This window comes from Nelumbo lutea, chromosome 7 (genome assembly GCF_056320005.1).
Source record: "Nelumbo lutea isolate HS-2025 chromosome 7, American lotus-T2T, whole genome shotgun sequence".
Taxonomy (NCBI): domain Eukaryota; kingdom Viridiplantae; phylum Streptophyta; class Magnoliopsida; order Proteales; family Nelumbonaceae; genus Nelumbo; species Nelumbo lutea.
Window position 1 is genome coordinate 2,874,505 of NC_142690.1, and position 24,599 is coordinate 2,899,103.

Below are 24,599 nucleotides of genomic sequence, written 5' to 3' on the forward strand. Positions count from 1 at the left end.
TAATTCTTGTGTGTGTATATTTTCACTTGTATATAGGTACACAAAGACACAGGACTACAGGAGAGAATTCAAGTAGACAGATAAACAATTTATTTACCCGCCAAGAGGGTATTGAAACTCGCTTACCATAAGATCCAATATAACAGCATAAGAATACAGAGATCATGATCAATTATTCGGTTGACCAATTTATTCTATGAAATACTGATAAATGAATAGAGCCCAACTCAAGGAGCCAAGCTGATGTTCGATATCTCTCTAATCCCAACTTCAACTTGGTTTCTTGGAAGCCAATAGAAACCCTGGTAATTAAGGACAACCGACCAAGTAGGAGGGATTTTCGCTTTTAATCACTTCTCCTTAATTATCAAATACTTGATTTGGTTGGATAATGGGCAGTATAAAAAGCACAAAAGCACTGGGTAGAATATTATGAGGTAATTTCAGTGGATGGTAATTCCAATTTCCAATTTGGAAACGCAACTTTGGTTGCAAGGAATTGAAAAGGAATGAAGGGGAATTCGGCAATAAACAGCTGCAGAGCACAGCAGAGAATAGCTAGGAGGAATATGTGACACGGGGGGGGGGGGGGGGTAGCTTAGGTACATAGCTGCAAACTGAAACAAGGAAAGGTTAAAAAAGGATAAAGAGTGTACATACAATACAATACAGTAAAAGGGTCAGGTCTCAGGTGCAATTAATAATAATGAGATAAGCATGAGTGTGAGGAGGTATCATTTGATTTTAATGTGGAACTATCATTTGCATGCCTTACTTTTTTGAGGATCGCTTATGACAGGAATTGTCGTGTGAGAGTTGATATTTGATGGATGAAGAACCTTCCCCTTGTCTCCATGTAAGATGTGGGGTTTCTCTCTATAAATATAAATATATAAATATATATATATATATATATATAACACTACAAGACGGTGATATAGACGGGACGGCTTATCCACCTATCGATTCCCTACGAAAAGAAAAGAAAATATCGGTTTGAATGAATTACATTCAAACCAAGCAGCAGAATTATATTTGTAAATGGACTTGGGTACATCGTCATTGTCATCATCTGGGATCACTGTTCAATTAAAGGTCCAAGCCACAGCTAGAGCCCAGAAATAATAGAGATAAGCAATACAAGAAGATTCTAACAATCCAGCTCGGGTAACATAGACCATTGATACCCATGCATCCAGTTTGGACTGATCCAAACAAACCGGTATCATCTTTTTAACCGTGTTTGTGCTCGTGGGAACTGTGAATTGGGACCACCCACCGATACCCATGCATCCAGTTTGGACTGATCCAATCTACCTTGACTGTATCTGTATGTACTTGGGCTCTATTCATTTTGTACCACAACAATACTCTTCATTGTTTGCTCTTTTGATTTGTTCGTATAGTGTCTGAATTTCTTTTTTTTTTTTTTTTTCTTCCTTAAGTTTTGGGCGTTGTATTATGTAACCAATCATGCGTAATTGATGTTTAGACAAATAGAATGGTTAACGATAAAGCTGGGATTTGACTAATGACCTGTTAAATTATAAAGGTCCCAGGAGTGGAGGTAGATAATAATAATAATCTAAAATGGACCCATCCAAGAAAAGAGTCCTGCTGCAACACATAGCCCAAGTGCTCCTCCATTAGCAGGTGTTGGGATCTGCTGCAATCGTATAAATCAGTTATTGGTTTAGACTATAGTCATCATTTGGCACATCAGTGTTTGCAGCAAATCTGGACCCATATGTGTAATTCACATGAACAGCCTGACTTTTGTTGAAAAATCTGATCGAAGGCCCAAATCATCTATTGATCAGACAGTTTGTCAAAGATTATCTTCTCTGACTTTTTAGGCGGCTAAGTTAATTGTAATAATAGCTTATGTTATTTATGCAGTTGAACCAAAGAAAGATTATCTTCAGTTCAGCTCTGCTCACCCAACTGGCAATTCAATTCAAATTAAATTCGAGGCCCAGGTATATACCTGGCATTTAATTAGTTATAACTAGTAGTCCAAAGTTAGATACTTAGTCCAAAATGAAGATGACAGGTAGAGATTGGAAGCGGTGCGCATTAAACACATGGGCAGTCCCAATTTCTGACTCAAGGCCACGTGAAAAAGCACCGAGAGAGAGAACCTAAATATAAACCCACAAATTCTCTTCTTAGACACACTACTTCTCGATCGTTTTATTTTATATCAATCTAGAGAAGTATTTTAATGGCGTAACGATTGCTTTCAAACTCGATACATCTCCCTTAGGCCTTGGCTAATGCATGGGAGATGGGACCATCACAATAAAAATAATACGAGGGAGAGGAAGAAGATGAAGATATACACATTCACACATCACATCCACACCTGACTCATGCTCTTGCTATATATGCAACAAGCATAAAATGAATAAAATGGATTTTTGGTCCAAGTTTTAAATCATATTTTACACATATATTTACTACTTATTTCATATTTGCTAAGTATGTATGACTAACATTAATGAGTTTGAACGGTCACTGGTTTGTTTCCTTCAGTGATCTAGTTTAATCATTTTCTTCTCAAATACAGGATTACTTAATTTGAAGTTGTTATTATGGGGTTCGTCATAGCCTCATATATAGCAATCTAGCTACTTCTCTGCCATTCCATTTCTATAATCAGTCGTGCTTTTTTAAAAGAAATTAAGCCCTCAATTTTTCTTTTTCACTTCTCTACAACACCTAACCAGTCAACCCTAAAGACTACTGTAATGGTAGTGGTTGGCTTTGTCCTTCATGACCTTGGGTAATAATTTAGTGGTGGCCAATATATATAATATGGAAATATTTTAAAAACCCACCTGAAACCAGAATCACTTATGACCACTGGTTTCCGGTTTGATCATTCGGTTCAAATGAATCAATCCATGGCATTTTAAAACAAGTATAAAAAATATTAAAATAAAAATTGGCCCAAAATTGTCTCAGTTGAATGAATCAACGGATCAACTATTTGGGTCAACAGGTTGCTGACCAATTCAAAGATTTTTTTTTTTTTTAGAAAATAACAGTTTTAGGGTTGAAACTGAACCCATACACTGATCGATCCTTGGGCCGAATGGTCCAACTATCCAGATCAACGACAATTTTAAAACATTGTAAGTAGACTTGGCAAAAAGTTGACCCAACCCGCAAACCCGACCCAACCCAACCCAAAAAAACTAGGTCATGGTCTCATAGTTATCTACCCGAATGTGAAAATGACCTGACCTGACTCGACCTGAAAAAACTAGCTTAGGTTGGATTGGGTCATGGGTCAACCCACTGACCAGATTGTCAAGTCTAATTGGTATTATTTATAAATTGTTAGAAGTTTCCACTCTTCAATATTTTCTATTTAGTCTTTACTTTTTATTGTTTACTCATTAAATTGTTAAATGTTCAAGCTTTTTATTTTATATTTGGAATTTTAAGGTTATTTCTTTTAATTCAGGGAGATCTGGTGCATCCGAGGACTCTCTCCAGGAGCACTTTTGCACTCTCCCCTACTTCACACCTATTACTAACTTGAGCGTTGGAGCCTCCGCCTCGGGTATCCACCTCAAGGTCTCTGACACTTCCTACCTTGCAGCATCTCAGGTCATCGGTGACCCCACCTTGACTAGCAGTCCTTGGCTACCAGTCTTTGGAAGGAGTACTTCGCTTCAGCTTGCCACCATCGGCTTCGGTCAACCTCTTCCGAGGCCTCAAGGTCCTTGGCTAATGCTCGGAACTTGAAGGGTGAATTTACCTTGTTGCCCTCAACCAACCCATGCGGCAACAATTGGCGCCGTCTATGGAAAAATGGTTGCTAAGACGACCCCCACTCCAAGATAAACAATAATAACACTCTAGATCCAAAACCCCTTTAAATTCGAAAGTCATGGTGAGGAGAGCCAGGAACAACCCGAACCTGGTTACCTACGAATAGTTTCAGGTCATCCTTGATCGCTTGAACCGCCTCACCCAATGAATGTAAGAAGTCTACCCCCGAGCAGGAGGCCCCTCTCAAGGCGACCGCTCCGCTGGGGTGTCAAAGGATCAGTGCCGACATGAGAACATCAAGGTACCAACCCTTGGCCACTGTAATCTGCTGGTCGAACCGTCAGAATCGGGTAATAATCGCCTCCCCGACTCACCTCGAAGGAATCTTTGTCCTCCTAGCTGAAGGGAGAGTATGTCCACTCAATCCAAAGATAGTCATCAATCTTTGGATCAGCACCACCGTCGTCGTAGGGAGGCCCCCCAAGACAATGGTGGGCAGTTCAGACGCCCTAGAGTTCGTTCCTGAGGAGAGCCGATGCCATACCACTCCACCTCCCGTCTCAGACCTTAGGGACGTTCTGAATGACCGTTGCGCCCGTAGAAGAGCGCGCGACCCAGTCTCAGAGTATTCAGGAGTCCGAGCCGACTCTCATCAGGTCTACGAAGACAGGAGCATGGCCCATGCCCGTCCTGACCTAAGGATTTCCGAGTAGCGATTCGAGATTAGGGCCATCAAGGATGAGCTCCGCTAAGTCAAGGAGAGCCGAGTCGGCGCCTCAACCGGTCATGGCGACTCCACTACTCCCGTGGATGTGTTCACCCCAGAAATCATCTTGGAACCTCTTCCCCCACACTTCAAGGCTCCCACATTGGAGACATACGACGAAAGCATTGACCTCGATGGCCAACTGGAAGGTTTTAGGGCACTCATGATACTATATGGTATGATGCCTTGACGTGTCAGACCTTCCAGGCTACCTTCAGGGGGGCTGCTCATTCCTGATTCTTCAGCCTTCCTCCTCGATCAATCAGCTCGTGGGAGCAATTTACAACTCTGTTCTTGCTTGCTTCATTAGCAGCACACGATGCCAGAAGAGCGTAGTCTCTCTGATGTTGATCAAACAAGAGTCGGGTGAAAGCCTGCAGTCTTACATCGACCGCTTCAAGAAAGAAGAGCTCAAAGTGTGTGACCTCGATTCTATGGTCTCTGTGCACGCAGCCATCAACGGACTCCGCCCCGGCTCGGCTCTCAAGTGCTCGGTTGCCAAGACATTGCCGAAGACTAAACTAGAATTCCTCAAAAAGGCCCAAAAATACATTGCGGCTGAAGAGGCTTCGACCGGGGACGACCGAGAAAGGGTACCCGAGCACCATGACGGGCCCCTAGACAAGAAGAGAAAAGGTGGAGACCAGAGCCACTCTGGCAACAATGGCGGCAAAGACAACAAGAAGCCCGCCACCTAGGCCTATAGGGACTACACGCCACTCAAATCCACCCGCACCCAGATATTGATGAAGATAGGGGAAGAGAAGTTCGTAAAGTGGCCAACGAAATTGAAGCGGAACCCCAAGAGGAGGAACCCTACGAAGTATTGTAAGTACCACCGCGGCACTGGGCATGATACCGAGGACTGTTATGACCTAAGGAATGAAATAGAGTCCCTCATTTTTCGAGGACACTTCAAGTAGTTCGTTGGAGGAGAGGCCAGTGCCTCATCATCCCAGCAGCACCAGTAAGTGGCAGGCGTCATCGACATCATCGCCAGGGGCATGGCCTCGAGTGGAGCTTTGACCTTGGCTCGAAAATCCTACGCCAGGCAACTCAACATCTAGGAGCCTACTCCGAAGAAGCAGAAGTGCCCAGACGCTCCATAGAGGCCGAGTTGTCCACACGCCCTCATCTTTACTGACGAGGACTTAGAGGGGGTTACTGTCCCCCACGACGATGCCCTCATGATCACAGCCATCATCCCAAATTTTATGGTGAAGAAGATCTTGGTGGATAGCAGCTCGTCAATCGATATCATTTTCTATGTCACCTATGAGAGAATGAAGCTCGCGCCAGAGAGACTCCAGCCAATTGACGCTCCCCTCGTCGGCTTCTCCCGTAGCGTCATTAGGCTGGAAGAAAAGATTATCCTGCCCATCACGGTAGGGATAGAACCACACCAGGTGACTTGGATGCATGAGTTCTTAGTGGTGAGGGTTGTCTCTCCCTACAACGCAATAATGAGAAGACCAACCTTTATGCACTAGGGGCATCCATCTCCTCTTATCACCTAGTCCTTAAGTTTCCCACTGAGCATTGCGTCAGAGTCGTTCGTGGGAACCAACAGATCGCCCGCCAAAGCTACATGGCGGCGCTAAAAGAAAAGAATAAAGGAGGCCATATCACTAGAAGGCCTCGACCCCCGAGAAGAACAAGCGAGCCAAGGCCAACCAGCCAAGGACCTCGTCTCGGTTTTCCTGGATGAGTCATCCCTAGAAAGGACAGTCCGCTCCCTGAACGCCTATCTGAACTAGTAAGTTTCCTCAGAGCTAACGTCGACATCTTTTCTTGGTCCGCCGGTCACATGCCTGGGATTGACCCTTCGGCCATTACTCACAAGTTGAGCGTGGACCCGAGCTCTAAGCCAGTTCGGCAAAAGAAGATGAACTTTGCAATGGAACGATGGAGGCTATAGGAGAGTAAGTTGATAAGCTACTCGACGCCGGATTCATCAATGAGGTACATTACCCCAACTGGCTGTCTAATGTGGTTTTGTTAGGAAAGCTAATGGAAAATAGTGGATCTGTATTAACTTCACATACCTTAACTAGGCCTGCCCGATGGACAGTTTTCCTTTGCCGAGGATAGACCACCTCGTCGACGCCACAGCAGGGTATGAACTACTTAGCTTCATGGATGCCTTCGCAAGGTACAACTAGATATAAATGCACCCCGACGATGAGGAAAGACATCTTTGATCACCTAGTATGGTGTGCATTGCTACAAGGTAATGCAGTTCGGCCTTAAGAATGCACGGACCACTTGCCAACGCCTTGTCAACAAGATTTTCAAGAATCAGATGGGGAGGAATGTCGAAGCCTACCTGGACAACATGGTGGTGAAGAGCTTGAAGGCCAAAGCGCACACCTCAGACTTGGTCGAGACCTTTGATACTCTACGTAAATTCAACATGAAGCTCAATCCGAGCAAGTATGCCTTTGGGGTTACCTCAAGGAAATTCTTAGGCTTTCTTGTCACTCAAAGAGGCATTAAAGCCAACCCAAGCAAGGTGCAGGCCATACTAGACATGGCACCCCCTTGGTCAGTAAAGGAGACTCAAAGACTCACCAGCAGGATAGCCGCCCTCAACCGATTCATGTCGAAATTAGCAGACCACTGCCTGGCCTTCTTCCATGCCATCAAGAAACTGAAAGATTTTCAGTGGATGGAGGAGTGCCAACGTGCTTTTAATGAGCTCACTTCGCTAGTATCAGGGGAAACCCTATACTTGTACCTATCATCCGGAGACGAGGCCGTCAGCTCGGTCCTGGTGAAAGATGACGAAGTCCAAAAACCTGTATACTATGTTAGCAAGGTCATCAGTGACGCCGAGAGCGGGTACCCCGAAGTGGAAAATCTAGCTTACGCTCTCATGACCTCGACAAAAAAGCTCAGGCCATATTTCCAAGCCCACTCCATAGTGGTCTTGACAAATTAGCCCCTCAGGGTCGTCCTCGCCAAGCTAGAGACTTCGGGATGCCTGATTAAGTGGGCAATAGAACTGTCAAAGTTTGACATACTGTACCAGCTGAGGCCCACAATCAATGCGCAAGCCTTGGCTGACTTTGTAGCAGAAAGCACTTTCAGCAGGCCCCTCGGTCGACCTCGCGAAGATGAGCCAGAAGAAGCACGACTGGCCGAGGAGGTCCCCCCCGTGTGGAGACTTTTTGTGGATGGTTCATCCAACGCCAAAGAGAGTGGAGCGGGCCTCATTCTCCTCACCTTCGACAATGTCGTCATAGAGTATGAGTTGAGATTCGAGTTCCCTACATCCAACAACAAAGCCGAGTATGAAGCCCTCTTGGCGGGGTTGCAGCTCGCCCGAGACCTCGATTCCAAGCACGTCGAAGTCCTCAGTGACTCGTAGCTGGTGGTGAATCAAGTCAACGGTGAGTACGAGGCCAGAGAACAAAGCATGGCTATTTACCTCGCTCTTCTCTCTGCAGCAAGTCCCGTGAGCCGAGAACTCCTGAGCCGATGCCCTCTCCAAATTGGTGAGCACCTCGGATGTGGTCCTTGGCCTCACTGTGTGTGTGGAAAGACTAGCCTGACCCTCCATAAAGGACCTCCAAATCCTAGCCATGGAGGTCTAACCGTCTTGGATGGATCCTATCATCAACTTCCTACTGACGGAGTGGCTACCCGATGACAAGAACGAAGCCCGGAAACTCCAATGACAGACAACGCACTACACTTTGTTAGAAGGAAAGTTGTGTAGGAGGTCCTTCACCTTTGCTTACCTCCGATGCCTCCGCAGGGAGGAGGGTGAGTACGTGCTTCGGGATATTCACGAAAGCATCTACGGCCGGACCCTAGCCCAAAAAACTTTGAGGCAAAGGTACATCGGCCGACACTTCACAAGGATGTGGCCGAGATGGTGCAGAAATGTGATTAGTGTTAGAGACATCCCAACCTTTGCCATCAACCAACCACGACCCTCTCGGCCCTCAGTAACCCCTGGCCCTTTGTTAAGTGGGGGATGAACCTCTTCGGCCCCTTCCCTCAGGCAATGGGAGGTAGGAAGTACCTCGTGGTTGCTGTGGATTGCTTTACTAAATGGGTGGAGGCTGAACCCCTATCCACTATTGCTACACAAATAATTCATAACTTCTTTTGGAAGAACATTATTTTCCGCTTCGGCCTCCCCCTCATGATGGTCACAGACAACGGAAAACAATTTGATGACGCTAAATTTCGAGAATGGTGCACCTCCCTCGGCATTAGGCAACAATACACCTCGATGGGGTACCCCTAGACGAATGGTTTGGTCGAGGTCACAAATAGAACCATTATGGACAGACTGAAGACCAGGTTGGATAGAGCTAAAGGCATGTGGGTCGACGAACTACACAGCGTCCTCTAGGTGTACCGAACCACACGTCGGACAGCGACGGGTGAAACCCCTTTCGGCCTGACCTACGGCACAGAAGCAGTGATCCTAGCGGAGATTGGCCAACCAATGCTTCGGATCCAAGGGTATACCAAGGACGAGAATGATGAGCATAGATTTGGATAACTGTCTATCAGCAGCGAGTGGCCCTCTACTACAACTCTAGAGTGAAAGAAAAAGTAGTACAAAGAGGGAGACCTCGTCCTCAAGAAGGTTATGGTTCCCGAACCTAGAGTAGGGAAGCTGGGCCCCAATTGGGAAGGCCCCTACCGGATTAAGCAAGCTCTTGGCCCTGACACATTTCGGTTGGAAAGCTTAGATGGAAGACCCGTCTCTCGGACGTGGAACTCAGAGAATCTCCAAATGTACTACAGATGAATTTTTTTTTTTTATGAAAGTAATGAATAAATGAAGCAAAGATTATCTTCACTTCACCTCGTCACCTTGTCACCTCAGAGTGTGGTGACCCCTTCGACTATCTACACTTAACACAAAGAAAATAATGAGACAAGGCCCTCGGCCTCCCCCAAGAAAACACTTGGTAAGAACGAGTCAAGGGAGCTGCACCCCGATGATGCTACTCCGTCATGGCTCTTCATCCACCCAAGTACCTCCATGGTATACTTCGGCCTTAAACCTCGGCTAGGGTGGAAGGTCTCTTCGGCCTCGCCTGGGATAGCACGGGATTTGGAGGCCAGGCGAGCCTTGCCTCGAGCATATGACTCTGCCTCGACTCCCAATACCCTGACAAGCCGAGATGAGCATGCAAATAAACGAATACTACGGCTGAATCGTGTGTGCCCTGTGTATCATGGTATCATGGTTTCAACCTTTCGGAGGGGAAAGGACCTCTCACACAAAAAAAGAATAAAAAAAAAGAGGGAAAGAAACAACGTTCACCAAACACAATGTACACAAAAAATGGCTTCACTCACTATTCAATTTTGATCTTGTATTTACAAAATTTTGTATTGTGTTTGGAAAAAAAAAACAAAACAGATGGCAACTATTACAGCAACAAACAAAAAAAATAAGAACGGGGGAAGTCTACGCCCGTGCTTCACCATTCGTAGGAGGGGGAGCGGCGTTTTCGGTAGGGGGAGCCTCGATAGGAGGATCGGGGATCACTTGCAGTCCCTTGACATCAAAATTTGGCAACACCAGTAGGAGCGCATTCTTGGTATATTCAATACCGTCGAGGTAAAATGACAAAGTGTACTCTGCCAACGCATCTAGGTAGTTGGAAGACTTCTTGTACGCCTCCACTGCCTCGGGTGCTCTCTTTTTGACAAACTTCACCTCTGCCTCGACAGCTCTCTTTTTGGCCTCGGCAGCTAGTCTCTCCCCCTCCGTGATGATGCTCTCCAGCTGCACCCGCTCCACTTATCTTTGTAGAGCCCTTGCCACGCCTCTTGCAGCTGAACTTCGAGGTGGTCCCGAAGCGATTGTTTGTCCAGAAGCGCCTTGTGGATCTTCTGGTGCTTCTCCTCGGTGGCGGCAGTTACCTTATGAAGCTTCTCCTCTGCGGCCTTCTTCTCCTTCTCGGCCTTGTTGGCACGACCCATGGCCAGCCTTGTTTGGTCCCCCAATCCAAGGAAGTGTAGATAGGAACTATCACAAAACCGATTAGCAAAAATAAAAAATAAAAAGAAACATATATATGATGAAATATTGAAAAAAGTCTTATCTTGGCCTAGTTGTGCAGGCCCTCGTCGTAAATAGACTTGGAGTTGCTTTGTAGAAGGCAGTAGGGATCCCTCAGCAGGATGGATCTGCTGATAAGCTCCTGGTTGACCCCCTCATCATGGATGGAGTCCCCCTCTCAAAGCTGCCATTGGGGGCAGAAAGTCTTACCAGCCCCTTCGGTCCGCTCAGAGGCACCCTGTACTAATGGAGGGGCTGATAAAGGCACGGATGGGCGTTCCCAGTAGCGGACCTCCACACCACCTCTTTGGCCCACCTATTTGTGTTGGCAAGCTTCCGCAGGGGCTCCTCCCTCGATGTGTCAGTGGTGGACCTCTTCTTTCCTGCCTCAGGCCCCTCCATGGGCCTTTTTGACGCCTCTTCCCAAGTGGTGGGCTTCTTTGGCACCTCCACCATCCTCTACAGTGCCACCACAGACTGCTTCCCCTTGGCGGGTATTTGCGAATATCCCCCCTTCCTCAGGGCAGGGGGCAGCTTCGTCGCTGGGCCTCTTCGGTGTCTGTCCACTGGCCTTCTTCCCAACCTGCTTTGCCCGGGGCTTCGCCAACAAGCGTTCATTGACGTCTATTGGCACTTTCGCGAACAACAAAGGAAAGTAGTTAGCACATCAGAAAAAAGAAAAAGAAAAGAACGTGGAAGATGCACTAACTACAAAACCTCTCCTACCAAGAGAGGTTGGGCTAATCCCAGCGAAGACTAAAGGGACCTCCTCCTCCACTGACTTTGCATGGAATGTTCCCATCACAAGTAGATGAGCCACTACTGCAACCTCTTCGTCTCGAAGCGGTGGGGGACATTTCTTGACAACGACGCGGACCTCCCCCCATTCGGACTTGAAGTGCCACCCTTCGAGGTAGGAGATGTAAAAGAACTTGTCCTTCCACCCGTGAACGGAAGAGGGGTTGTGCATTGGCTTCCCTCTCCTCGGGTGAAAGTAGTACATGTCGGCCTTGGAAGTGTGCTTCCTCAACACGAATATGGCACGGAATAGTCTCAATGTCAACTCCCTGCCCCTGAGCTGAGCCCACACCATCATCGCCAAAATGGTCCTGAGGGCGTTAGGTACGATCTAGCTGATAGTGATGTTGTACCACTCCAGCAGTTCGGATATTGGGGTTGGGAGGGGAAACCTAAGGCGAGACTCTAAAAAATGCTGGTAGATATAGATTTCTCTCCACGGCCTATTGCCCATGTCGAGGGCCCTCAAGCTGTAAGACCAAGGTATATTCGCCAGGGATTTGACCTGGCACACGTCCAAGGAGCTATCAAACTCCGAACGTGGGACACTAGCATCAGCCACCCTTTGGACTACACTCTACTTGTCCGACGACAAGTTCCGCGGCATCACCCTCGGAGAGAGGAGGTCCCTCAGGCTCCCTTGGTGGCGCCAAGGCGGCGCTTTCATGGGGAGAACCATTTCCCTGGTGACTACCCTCTCCCCCCCCCCCCACCCAGGTTAACCTCTCCCTCAAAACGACCACCTCCCGTCGATGGGGGACTACAGCTAAAGAGCCTAGAGAGGACAAGGGAGAGGAGGTTGCAAGAGAGCTCCCTCCCGAGATGCTCAAGAGCTCATGGCACTCAAGATCAGAGTCTAAAAGCGACATGATTAAGATTACCTAAAAGAGGGTAGAATATCACGAAGAAGGAAGGAAGTAAAGAAGTTCTAGAAACTTGGGAGTTGGGGAGTTGCATTCACTCGAGAGCAAGGGTGTCTAAGTTCAAATGGGGAAGAAAACCACTGTTAGGGTCCCTATTTAAAGGAAAATGAGCGGCCAGGATTTCTCTAAATCCAATAGCTGAAACCAATCCGCTCCCACCATCCAACTGCGACGCACCACCTAGTGCAAGCCCTCGGAAGATGAAACGACACCCAAAGCAACGGTTCAGATCGGCACGGATCCAACGGACGCGGGAGCCCCTAGAGCAGGCCCTCGGAAGACGAAACGACGCTCAAAGCAACGATTCAGATTGACGCAGATCCAACGGATGCGGGAGCCCCCCGCTCTTGCGAACCAATCTCATCGCACCTCCTAGCGTAGGCCCTCATAAGGCGAAACGACGTCGGGTGAACCGCAAAGACAGGACTCCTGGGATGGCCGCCCCCTCCACAGTAGCCCTACTAACGTGACTGCCCGTGTGGGATACGGGACACCCCGCCAGGCCGAGGCGTCCACATTACTCGCGCTTTCAAACCGAAGAGTGACGACACGAATAGCGAAGACGCCACTACGGGGCATCCCTCGACTGATGATTCTAAAGGCATAATGACTACTACTCCCAATGACTGAAACCAAGCCTCACTTCGATTACCACCCTCATTACGGGTAAACATCGAGGCGTCACCTCGGTCTCGAGAGTGGGGGCAAGTGATGTGGGTTAGCTTGGCCCAACCCTCATAGGGCTGGAAGGCCTAGCCCACTAATGCTTGCTAACGTCAGCCACAGTAGGCGAGAGCCCTACTGCCTTCGTACGAAGCCAATCACATAACTATCTAGCGGTACCGCCAGGGCCTGCAGCCTGACCTCATATGGCTCTCATCCAAGGCGTTCATCTTCACCTACCACTAGCACGTTCAAGTATATATAAGAGGTAACTGCCCCTTAAAAGGGGTCGGAACGGAGTAACTCCAACATCACTCACTCATTTACTTCCTGCACCTACATTGTCTACCTAGCATTAATTCAGGGAGATCTGGTGCACCCGAGGACTATCTCCGGGAGCACTTTTGCACTCTCCCTTACTTCACACCTCTTATTAATTTGAGCGTCGGAGCCTCAGCCACGGGTATCCACCCCGAGGTCTCTGACACTCCCTGCCTTGCAGCATCTCAGGTCACCGGGGACCCCGCTTCGACTGCAGTCCTCAGCTACCATAGTCCTAGGAAGGAGTACTTCACTTTGGCTTGCCACCCTCGACTTTGGTCAACCTCTTCCGAGGCCTCGAAGTCCTCGACTAACGTTAGGAACTTGAAGGATGAATTTACCTTGTTAGCCCTCGGCCAACCCGCGCGACAACAATAACATATGCAGTAAATTGCCTAGAAAAGACATTTAAATGGAAAGACAATTTAGAAATCAAAGTTTTAACCTACTTGATAACAGAAATAGATTTAAGGGCACTTGCAAAATGCAAAGTGATCCAGTACAATACAATGGATCCGAACTGGTCTTTGGTTAAAAGAAAAAAAGAAAAAAAAAAAAAAAAGCAAGATAGATGATTTTGGTAGCATTGGGTGGCTATATCCAGTTCAGTTGGATTTGGTCGGGTTGTCTCCGGCGTTGGAGAACAAAGAAGTGGCGAAGGGATGAGGTGGATGATGGATGAGAGTCAATCGGAATCAAGAGGATAAAGGCAGCGATGTCACAGTTCCCAGCCAAAATTAAAAAGGAAGCACAGCAGCATGTTTGGGATGACTAGGTCCTATGAACATTTCCATCTTTCGTCAACTATATATGTATAATATACTAATAATCTTATTCTATTGTTATAAAGCCACCACCACCACCGCCACCGCCACCATCACCACTACCAACCAATACAACCTAATTGCTTAAATCATGGTGGATCTTTATTCTTGATTTAACGGATAAGGAAGATTTACAAAGATCTTTCGTAAAAGTCAAAAGCCACTTGCTTTTTATATCTCAACTCCCCAAACAAACAGAAAAACAACTTGTGATTAACTTCTCATCTCCTTCTCCCGTCCCATGTTTGATGTTTCCTTTCTTTGCGTTAAATCCCCCAATCATTCCACATTTTCGTGCAGAAGATGGCAACCTACCCCAAGTGGGACTCGGCCAGAACTGATACCTCAATCTCATTACTCCCCATGCTTAATGCTTTTAATCTTTTTCATGCTTCCCAACTTCCCACTTCTTCTTTTTAACGCTGACGCTGCCTTTGCCACCATCTACTACTTTTTATCCTTCGTCAGCTATTCCCATTCCAACAATTACGATTGATTGGTGAGTACTCAACCATTCACAACCGGATTATGAAAAAGGAGCGGCTAATAACATCCGGGCTAGAGTCGGGTCAACCAACCAATCGACCCAGATGTTATTAGTTAAACTAGGACAAGGAACTACTGGACTGGATATATATATAAATGGCCCAGCCGAACATGGAACCACATCCCGTCTGTGGGTTACATCATTCCTGGATCCTCTACCTAATATGAATGTCCCCCCAACTATAACTACCATTCTCTAATCTCTAACTCTTGGGTATAAAGTATAAACATCACCTTATCATTCCTCACCCTACCCTAGCCCTTGTACTAGCCACTTCAACTTATAAACTGACCTCTTAAATCATATTATTAAATTCTTAGTCTTAGATATGGTTTTAGTTAAAAAAAAATCTTATAAAATAAGAAAGAAAAAAAACACACACACTAAACAAGAAGACAATAACTGAGTGCATTACGACAATAGAAAGGATCAAGCCAACATATTAAATGAATTGATGGGCTAAAAATGATAAGCTTGAACCTACTTTTACTATTTCCATTAGCAACCATTGATGTCTACCATAGGAAAGCTCCAAAAGTTGTGCACAAATCAAATGGCTAGAACCCATCTGGATCTGGTCAAGTTGATGTTTTTGCAATAGTGGGACCCTGGCAGTCCCATATCCTTTGCCTGACACGTGGAAATAGATAAAATGTTACTTGTTTATATGTGCCCTTTTTTAAGCATTCACACCAAGATTGGCCTTTACCATTGTGGAAAGTTTTAGCAACACTAACCCAGCACAAATCATTGGATGACTTAAATAAAGGTTTTATGGGTGTTGATCCTTCCATCTTTTAGGTCACCCGTGTCCCCATTTGTTCCTCAAAAGCCTAAGAAGTTTCCTGGTCGGCCAATATTATAATCCCTTGATTAATCCCCAGAATTAACTAATAATAATTAAAACCTTCTTTTATCATCACAACGAATTCTTTGCTGCCTAGCTTGGTTGGGCTTACTAATAACGTCCTTAAGGTGCTGCGCTCTCATCTCATTCATTCATGTCTCATGACGCCTCACGTGACCGCTATGATGGGCGATGGATGAACCCCTTACATTAATATGTACACATATCTTCTCGTGTATGGAATTTAAAGGCCCTTTTTTCCTTTTAGGAGTGAATGGATCAAAAAGACAACCTGAAGCACAAGGCCTAAATACCTCTCTTCTGTACAACCACCCTTCCATCTTCTCTCAAAATGACCACATTGTCCACGTTAATAATGACTATATAGTCTATTTACAGAACCGTTTAATCTGAATTCCTGTATTTTTTTCCATACCAAATTTAGTACAAAAATATCAGAAAAAAAAAAAGTTTGGATTTTAGCTTAGGATCTAATCTCTCTCTCCCTCTCTCTCTCTCTCTCTATCTATAATTCTATTTCTATCTTCCCAACAAGGCCACAGAACACAGAAAAGGAAGCAAAAAATAAATAATAATGCTAATTTCAGAATCCCCATCATTAATGACACTCTATTCGATATCGGAAACTGTTTAATAAATTGCAAAAAGAAGCTGAAAGTCTTGATATTTACAGATCAGAACCAACAATCATCATCAGGAGTTCAGGACCACCTGCTATGCTACGCGTTATCTCATGAAGCTGCAGACGGGTGGGCATAGGCATGAGAGAAGGGATAAAACCTATGTTTGGTGAGAGAAAGAGCGGAGGCTTTGTTGGGGATTGGGGTGGTGGTAGCAGCGGTTGCGTCGGTCGTGGAGGATGGAGTGGTGGAGGTGGTGGCGACGCGCTCGCAAGAAGGGCACATGGTCAAGGTAGTTGCTGGAAGCTGCATATAGAATGGGTGGGAAGTCTTCAAGGCTCTTAACTCTTGCAGTTCCTTCTGCAACCTTCTGTTCTCTTCCGTCAGTGTCTCGCAGCACCGCTTTAAATACTCGCAGTCTACCTCTGTTTGCTTCAACTTCGTCCTGCAAATGTTAAACCAAAGAAAAAAAAAAGGTAATTTAATTCAAACCCGGCCATTTCCCAAAACATGGTCACCGAGGATATTGCCGTTTAATACATATGCTTAAAATAGAAAAACTAATGAATATAAACAAACCAAGTACCTGGCTCTTCTGTTCTGAAACCACACCTCTACTTGGCGAGGACGAAGATTAAGTTGCTTCGCAAGAGCAAGCTTTTGTTTCTGCTATACATTAAAAGTAAATGAACTAAATGAATCAAAAGAAATAGAATGAAGTTCCCTCTCTCTCTCTCTCGGGATTTCTACTTACCGGGTTAAGAGTATTATGTTCCTTGAAGCTTTCTTCGAGAAAGGCTGATTGTTCTTTGGAGAGTCTCAGCTTCTTCCTAGTCAGGCCGTTCTCCTCCTCGTCACTGACTCTTGAGGACGCTCTCTCCGCCTCAACTTCATTTCCCGAAGCTTCTGCATCTCTCTTGTTGCCTCCACTACCGCCTCTATAAATGGAAAAATCCATCTGAAACGAAGAAACAGTACTGTTGGGAGAAGAAACTGCGGCCCCATCATCAGCATCCTCTGCCGCGGGCAACCGATTGACGTCGAACCCTCTCGCCGTTGCCCCTAGGTAACCCGATGAACCCGCTTCAGAATTACCTGCGACAGCGCAAAACCCGTCAAGACCAACAATACATGAAGACGCCTAACAGAACAAATATAACAAAACAAAAGTGGAGATATGGGTGGACGCTTGGCCGCGTCAGGTATTACCATTTTCAGTTGGCCATGGAAAGATTAGCTGCGAAGAAGAAGGCGGTTTGCGAGGGACGGGACCAGGAGGGAGAAGATCTAGCTGAATAGGCGGATCGGTAGAATCCTTTTTCTCCTCCATTTCATCTGCATCCTTTAAAGCAGAATCCCGTTCATCAGCTTCTAGTTTCTCGTCCTCTCTACTGTAAACAATCCCAACACCTAAGCCCATGCAAAACCCTAGACCTTTGGCGCTAACCTTATGACTCTTGTCCACAAAAGCGAAGGCGTTGGAGGCGTCTCCCAAGCTCAAACCTAACTCCATCTCTGTCTCGTACAGACCAAGAAGAAACCCAAACAAACAGGAGATAAAAAGAGCCAGAAAAAGAGTCTCAGTCAGCGAGAGGGAGGGATAGAGTTGGCTTGAAAAAGAGTCTTTATAAAGACTCTATCTGGTCTCTTAATATAAACGCATATAAACAAACAGTCCTTTTTCTTTTGCCTTGTGCAAAAGAAGTTTGACCGACAAACCCAGGTTGACAAACACACCTAAAATCAATTTAAAATTTAAATACAAAAAAAATTCAAGGAAAATAAAAAGAATCACCAGAGAGAATTAGTGATCTCGGTGGCGTTGTTTTCCCTTATTTTATTGTTGCCATTAATAACTCACAAGTCACAACAGGATGGAAACAAAGTAGAAGGACGATCTTTCTGTCATCAAAATGTGGAATCAAACAGGGTTTTGCTTTGCTTTGTCTTGTTTTGTTTTCTACTTCTCTTCAAAAGAAAAACGATTTTCAGGTAGAAAAAAAAAAAGAGAGAAAATGGAAGGAGAGTTAAATTAGGCCTGACCAAGTATGTGACCATAAAAAAGAAAGGGTCAGTCAATCAAGACATTAATTAGTCAAGAACTTTACAGTAATTGCAAACTTTACCAACATGCGCCACGTCATCTAGCTGTTCCCTTTTATACTTGTCGAAAAGATGCGCTAAACGAAAAAGATTACATGCTAGATCATGTAATCTCCATCAGACGGCTATGATTATCCCGATGATATTGACTTTCTGACCTACACAAAGTAGACTCTGTCTCCGTCTACTAGATCATTAAGAGAGTAGTGGGAAAGAGAGAGAGCGAGTTGGTGGTTCCCGAGCCGAGTGAGTGCTGTTTTACATACTAATCACTAATCTTTTGCATTTCGTCGCAGAGGAAGCAGCAGCAGCAGCAGAGTAAAATGGAGGCGAAGTGACTCTTGAGATTGGATTGCAGTTCGCAGACAGCGGAAACGCTGACTCACCAACCAACACCACCCACATTGGAAAGGCATCGTTTAAGACACGTGTCGTGAAGCGATTGAACGAACCGAAAAATTACTTTTGAAGTCTGAACCCTCGCCCAGCGTGAATTTAATTAATTTAAGCAAAGACGATAATAATAATTAATTAATTAATTAATTATTAATTGGGGGAGGATATGGATATTTGACCAAAATTACCCTTCATCTTCAATTTACTATAAAATAGATTTGAAGAGAAGTCAAAGATAAAGGCGATAAGGCCCAAGACAGGAATTGGATGGTAGCTGTGGCCTTGTGGGGTTGTGGTGGTCCCCGTAATCCCTTCAGAGCCGTAGACGTATAGTTATGTACTTATGTGGTAAAAGGGGGCGAAGGGTGACCGGCGATTACCAGTGAAGATGAGGTCACAAATGTCATACTATTAGTTCATTGCAATAATAGAAGTCATGCACACCTTAATGATAAGAGGGTAAGGAATGGGTTGGGAGGAGAGGGAGGAGAGGAACAGGTGAAGTGGTGGAGAGTGGAGACTGAGACCGGAGAGGCCATGGCCCATGGGAGAGGCATGAATTGTGGGAGAGGTGGTGCTGTCCAACGAAACTGACCCCACCCTCTTCTTGCCTTTGCGTTTGAGAATCCAGCCAATCGCAGTAGCCCCTCTCTCTTCTTCTCTTCCTTTGAAAGTTGAAACGCTATTGAACGATGGAGTATATTTAATTGTACACGTGGCGCACATGTAATGCTATGAAACACGCACCAAGTCCTGGCTCACAGTGAGAATCAAGTAAGGAGGAGGGATTATGGAACGGATGTGGATGAACCGATCATGGGTCCACCGTCCACCTTGGGTGTCGTGTACCACAAGTTATGGTGGTGGTGGTGTGTCCGTACCACTCGTTTCTCCCTCTCCCCCTCCCCCCACCCCAGTCCCCACTGCCAGCCTCAGAACTAATTACTTCTGTAGAAATCAATTATGCGGGTCCCATTCTTTTATAACAAGAGACAGAGTATTACAAATCAACGGTGCTGGAAAGTGGAAACCTGGACACCCATCTCTCTTTTTCCTTTATATATAACTATATATACCTACGCACATGATGCACCCCCTAAAATGTAAAATCCAATTTGCTCTGCCAAACAGATGGTTCGGTTAGGTTATATTTGGTTTGAAGGGAAAGGTAGAGAAATTTATATAAAGTTTGTAAAGATTTTTTTGCCTTTTCCTACTTTTTTTTCATTCAAATCAAAACACAACCTTTAAACAACGGGAGAGAATCTTTCTCTCTCCCTAATTAATGGAAATGTCTTCCAAATCTATAGTTGGGAAGGAAGTAAGCCACTATAGGCTATAGCACCGGAGAAGATTGCAAATGAATCCCAAAACTCGCCATTGCAATTAAGAAGAGTAATTTTGTGATTTTATTAGGTATGAGGTGAGACCCAGGAGGCCAGGGCTAGACGACTAGGTTTTGTTTGGCAGATAACGCAACGAAGGAAGGCAGTGAAGAAAGAGTCATACGTGTCAAGTTATAAACGGTGGTCCATCCATACGCCTGTTGATCGTGCTCATGTGAGTATGTGACTAGTCGCTACTCGCTCTCTGCGTTGGGGCAGACAGAATCTCGTATCTTATTCGATTTTATAAAAAATTAATAAAAAGAGAGAGAGAGAGAGATCAGAAACGGAGGGATGCGCAGATGGTGGCGTGGAGAGTGGGGCAGGAGAGTCACGTGAGGGAGGCATGGGAAAGAGAAGATGATTGGTGAAAAGGGGAACAGACGGATGACGTGGACCAATGAGAGCACGAAGGTGGGGGGCGCGAGGCAGTGAAGGCAATGATAATGGTTGCGGCGGAGAGGGGACAGTTGCCCGTCCAGAGGGGACAACTCCACAGCAGCAATCATTAGTACGGCCGCGCTTGCCCTCCATTACCCGTTCTCTGGTGGGGCCCTCCCCAGAACCCCAGCAAATTATTATGGGGTGATTGAATGGTCTCTCTTCGTCATCTCTCTCTCCCTCTCTCACGTCCTTTCCATTCAAGCTTCGCTTCTCATGATTACTTGCCCAGACATGGTCCACCTTTAACTTTAATATCTCTAATAACTTGTAAAACACCCTAATTAATCTCCTCCTAAGTCTTAATCACCATTATTAAGCATCTCAATCCTACGTGTTAATCAAATATTTAATGAAGATAACGAGAATTCTAAATGACGGCAAAACACAACATAATAATAATAATAATAATAATAATAATAATAATAATAATAATAATAATAATAATAATAATGTTGAATAACAAACTTCATTCAAAAACCATACTGTGGATAGATTTTTTAATGCGAAAAAAATGGTAATCAACATATTTATTATTTAAAAGTTAAAACAACAAATCGCGCTTTGCAAGTGGAGATGGGTCGGTAGTTCAATTTCTTGGGTTTAGTTGGTCTTCAACCAACTTGTGATTTTACCAAAACATACAAATTTAACCATCATGTTCAAATGGCTTGATTCAACTATCTCAATTAATATCGGTTTGAGAAAATTTGAACCAATGGTGACTAGTGACGGAGCCAACCTAATAGTGACATGAACTTAAATAGAATAAAATATATAATGGTTTTATGCATAATATTAATTTGTAAAATTATATAATATGAGTCTTAGATTTTTTAATGGTGGATTATTAATAAAATTATTTATTTTGTTATATTAATTGTGATATATTTTCCATTAAAAATGTATATTTTTATATATTTATATTTTATTTGTAGTTATTTTAACTTTAAAATTAATGTAATTGATATATTTACAAAATTTGTATATATTTCTTAATATATTATTGTATTTTCGTGTATTTCAACCGTGTCTATGTGTTTGTAAAGAATATGTGTGTCCATTCATATCCACGCTTACTTGATATTAATACTTTGATGATTGCTAGTTATTGTATACAATAAATATTTATATTATTAAAATCCAAAAATCCAAAACGAACTGTAGCCAATTGCGTATGGAAAGAATAGAAATTGATAAGATAGGAGGGGACATATCCCATAAATTCTAAAATTGAATAAAATTTGCCAAAGTAACAACCGTGGAAACATGGATAGATTGTGGAGAGACGGGGACCCATTGCGATTCCTTAAATTGATTGATATTGGAAAGAACCCTTATATTATACATACTTTTGCTTTTTCCTTGGATTCTAATTCTTGCAAGCATTTTCATTCAACGGCAAACTGACTATTCTCCTCCCCCCTTGTACGAGGGGCCCGCCCTCCTTTGTTTTCTTCCATTTTTATTTTTTGGCTTGTCAAATTGGAATCCAGTTTAAAGGCTTAAAGCGTATTCCCCATCAAACAATTCACCTTAAGTTCCAGCAAAGGCCTTTTGAGTCCAATAGATAAGTTTTTCTTTTCTGTTCCCCCTGTTTTTTGCTAGATTTAACGGAAAATAATTTACTCGAAAACCATGTCCAGATGCAGATGAGGTGTAAATGTAATGGGTGGTGGTGGTTTGAATCTATACATTTTACCCTGGTGCCCGCTCAAAATCAAGTAAATAGAAGACATACTCAATGGGGGCATTTTGGTGTTTTAACCTGTCAACTATTCGAGTTACGACGATATATCAAAAAACAGGATGAGATGTGCCCAAATCATGGCCGTAGTAATTGGGTAATAGTGAAGCAGTGATTGATCAACTCAGTGGGCGGAGGGGTTTGGTCGTACGAAATCGACGGCTATGAGGGGATCCGCCCAATGAGAGGATCTCGGGACCGTCCTTCTCGGATTCGGGATGGACCAGTTGCACAGCACAGCAGAGAGAGAGAGAGTCCCGTCACTCCGTCAGCCAAGCGAAAGCGTGCGTGTCAGTCAACCGTCATGATTACTTATTCTTACACCTAAGCCAACGGTGAGCTTCTCCAGCTGCTCTCCAGTCTCCCCTTTTCGATGCATTTCATTTCCAATCACTCTCTCTTTACACACCTCCCTCGTGAGTCGTGAGTCCAGGCTGCCTCTGCCTTCCTGCACTCTCTTTCATCTCCTCACTCCCTAGTCCCTCCCCGCCTGGCGCCTGCTGCTCTCTCCACCGTTGATTTCCTTTTGTATGAACACAATACCTATTTCTATTTCACAATTTCACCCTCAGAATTTTCAACCAGTTCAACGGTTTTCTTCGGTTACAATACATCTACTCACTCTCTCTCTCTCAATCTCTTATATGATGCGTGCGTATCCATTAGAAGCGTTAAGACATACCAAACTGGCATGTTCTTGGTACACAATCACAATAAGTCCAACGGTTGATCTAGTTAATAATAGTGGTGGGTCCCCTATTATTCACCGTTGCATTTATTTTATTGATAAAGGTAGCAGCAACAGAATAACTCCCAAGTTCCTTCATGCAATAATTGCCTGCTCAGCAATCAAAAACTTCTCACACATTAGTCTGTAGTCCCATGTTCGAAATGGAAAGAACCCTTGACTATTGTTGGCTATTCACACTTGGAGAATTGGAGATCGATGAAATGGATCCAGACCCTGGATACCCATCCAGATCTAATGTAGCAGACCCGGTCCAAACCCATCCTTTGAGATCGTATGTAGTTTCACATTGAATTTCTAGAGGGGAAGGAAAACGGAGAAGCTGTCATGAGAGAGATTCATGGAGGATAATAATGCAAGGTGGGCCATGGGTGTTCAGTTGATCGGTCCAATTCCACGTGAAACAAACAAAAAAAAAAAAGTCCCGTCCTCACGTGAGCGGATCCGAACCCAAATCTTTTACTTCTTTATTGTTATTATACTCCCACCAAAAAGAAACCCAGAAATTTATGGAAACTAAGCGAAAAAGAAGCAAACTCAAGCACTAATCCACTGGTTTGCATTCATTGGGCAAAAGCACCTGATTTGATTTGAACAAGCATGGGTTGGCGTTGGACCACTCAATGCCAATAACCTTTGTGGACCATCTAATATTTATAACCGTTTTTTTGGGCTCTGGTCAACTCAAGCAGTGGCCCATCCATTCGGGGCCAGGATGGATAGCATTACCACATACATTGTTGCTCATTACCTTTTGAGAATTCCTGGGCCCATTGTAATATACATGTCTTCTCCATCTCTCTTCTCTCCCCTGCAAAAAGAGATTTGTCTCTCTCTCTCTCTTTCCTGATTTTTTGATGGGCTCTGCACATTCTTATTCTAAAAAGAAGAAGAAGAAAGAAGAAGTGGACAAGGAGAGAGAACTTTTGTTGAGCACCAGTAAAGAGAAAACAAGTGTCAAATTCTTCCCTGATGTGTGTGATAGAAAAGGCCTTCTACTGTCGTGGGTTGTCGTTTGCCAAACTTTTCTTCCTATCATTTATATCGTTATGTGATTGTAAATGAGGATTAAATAAACGAAAAGTGTCCCTTCTCTCTCTCTCTCTTCTCTCCTTGTTCCTTGGTCGTTTGCTAAGACTAAGAGATAGAAGAGAGGAGGGTAGGAATATTTGTCATGCCACCCTCTTCATTTCTTTCTTTTTTAAAAACTTCGATTAAAATGACAACAAATAGGAAAAAGGGAAACTGCGCATGCAAATTTGGAAACCCTAAAACAGACTTTCGACATCATGATTAAGCATTTGTCATACACTATCATCATCATCATCATCATCATAATCTTACATTCCCATCCCTTCTGCCCATGATACACCAGTCTCTGTCTCTATGTTTATTATTATGATTTAATGGAAATAATACCAATACATGGAGGATGATTATGATGGTGGTAATGGTGGGGGAGATGATAACAAGAATAAAAATAAAAATAAAACCCTACTGAGTGGACATCAAGGACGCAAGCAAGAAGGAGAATGAATTAATTATGCATGTGTAATCATAACCTACATATCAAGTAATCAACTGATCACTACATGAGCCTTGGAACAAACAGACCAAAAACCACCATGA

At 44.4% G+C, this 24,599-nt stretch overlaps 1 protein-coding gene across 2 annotated transcripts; it reads right to left on the bottom strand.

Annotated features, from left to right (window-relative positions):
• Positions 1-16,084: 16,084 nt before the first annotated feature.
• On the bottom strand, positions 16,085-17,871 carry LOC148844640 (homeobox-leucine zipper protein HAT14-like). 2 transcript variants are annotated; one of them, XM_088952955.1, is made up of 4 exons: positions 17,360-17,871; positions 16,905-17,245; positions 16,737-16,816; positions 16,085-16,595 (listed from the first exon to the last, which is right to left on the bottom strand). In XM_088952955.1, exons 1-4 carry the CDS (start codon positions 17,661-17,663, stop codon positions 16,262-16,264), a joined length of 1,059 nt encoding a protein of 352 aa, XP_088809081.1. In that variant the 5' UTR covers positions 17,664-17,871; the 3' UTR covers positions 16,085-16,261. The 2 variants fall into 2 exon arrangements, with proteins under 2 accessions (XP_088809081.1, XP_088809080.1); XM_088952954.1 differs by having other exon boundaries at positions 16,737-16,819; positions 17,360-17,784.
• Positions 17,872-24,599: the final 6,728 nt, after the last annotated feature.